The sequence below is a fragment of the Gekko japonicus genome, unplaced genomic scaffold (assembly GCF_001447785.1).
Source record: "Gekko japonicus isolate JY-2015 unplaced genomic scaffold, Gekko_japonicus_V1.1 scaffold501, whole genome shotgun sequence".
Lineage (NCBI taxonomy): Eukaryota > Metazoa > Chordata > Lepidosauria > Squamata > Gekkonidae > Gekko > Gekko japonicus.
Genome location: NW_015175985.1, coordinates 1,570,986 through 1,571,377, shown reverse-complemented (window position 1 = coordinate 1,571,377; position 392 = coordinate 1,570,986). Strand labels below are relative to the sequence as shown.

Here is a 392-nt window from a genome sequence, read left to right as displayed (position 1 = left end):
ACATTTTGAGAGTTTTTACATTACATTACATTACATTACAGTTTTTACATTACATTACATTACAGACCATGTTACACATGGTTCTGGGAGCTATCTGTGTTTAGGTGTTGAAAATCTGAAAAACCATGTTTTGGTGGTGGGTTCTTTGGGGTGAAATGAATGCCCATGTTCCCAAGCAAGCTGTTATACACTCCTCTCATATGAATACCTTAGTTTCTTCCTCTAGCTGTCTCTTCAGTTCTTCTGTTTGCTGGGAAAATGCTTGCTTGCTTCTGGAAAGCTGTGAGATTATGCTCTCTTTTTCCTCAAGTTGTCGTGCCAGTTCACCTTGATTAAAAATGACAAATTCTCATTTTCTTCTTTATGCAATATCTAACTATCTGTCTGTCTGT

At 37.0% G+C, this 392-nt stretch overlaps 1 protein-coding gene across 1 annotated transcript in view; it reads right to left on the bottom strand.

The window, feature by feature from the left end:
- The window catches only part of LOC107123118 (myosin-3), a 78,130-nt gene that overhangs the window by 24,824 nt on the left and 52,914 nt on the right, over positions 1 to 392 (bottom strand). Inside the window, exon 28 of the mRNA XM_015426294.1 lies at positions 209 to 327. Coding sequence (XP_015281780.1) covers positions 209 to 327 — 119 coding nt within the window. The remainder of the gene's footprint in view (positions 1 to 208; positions 328 to 392) is intronic.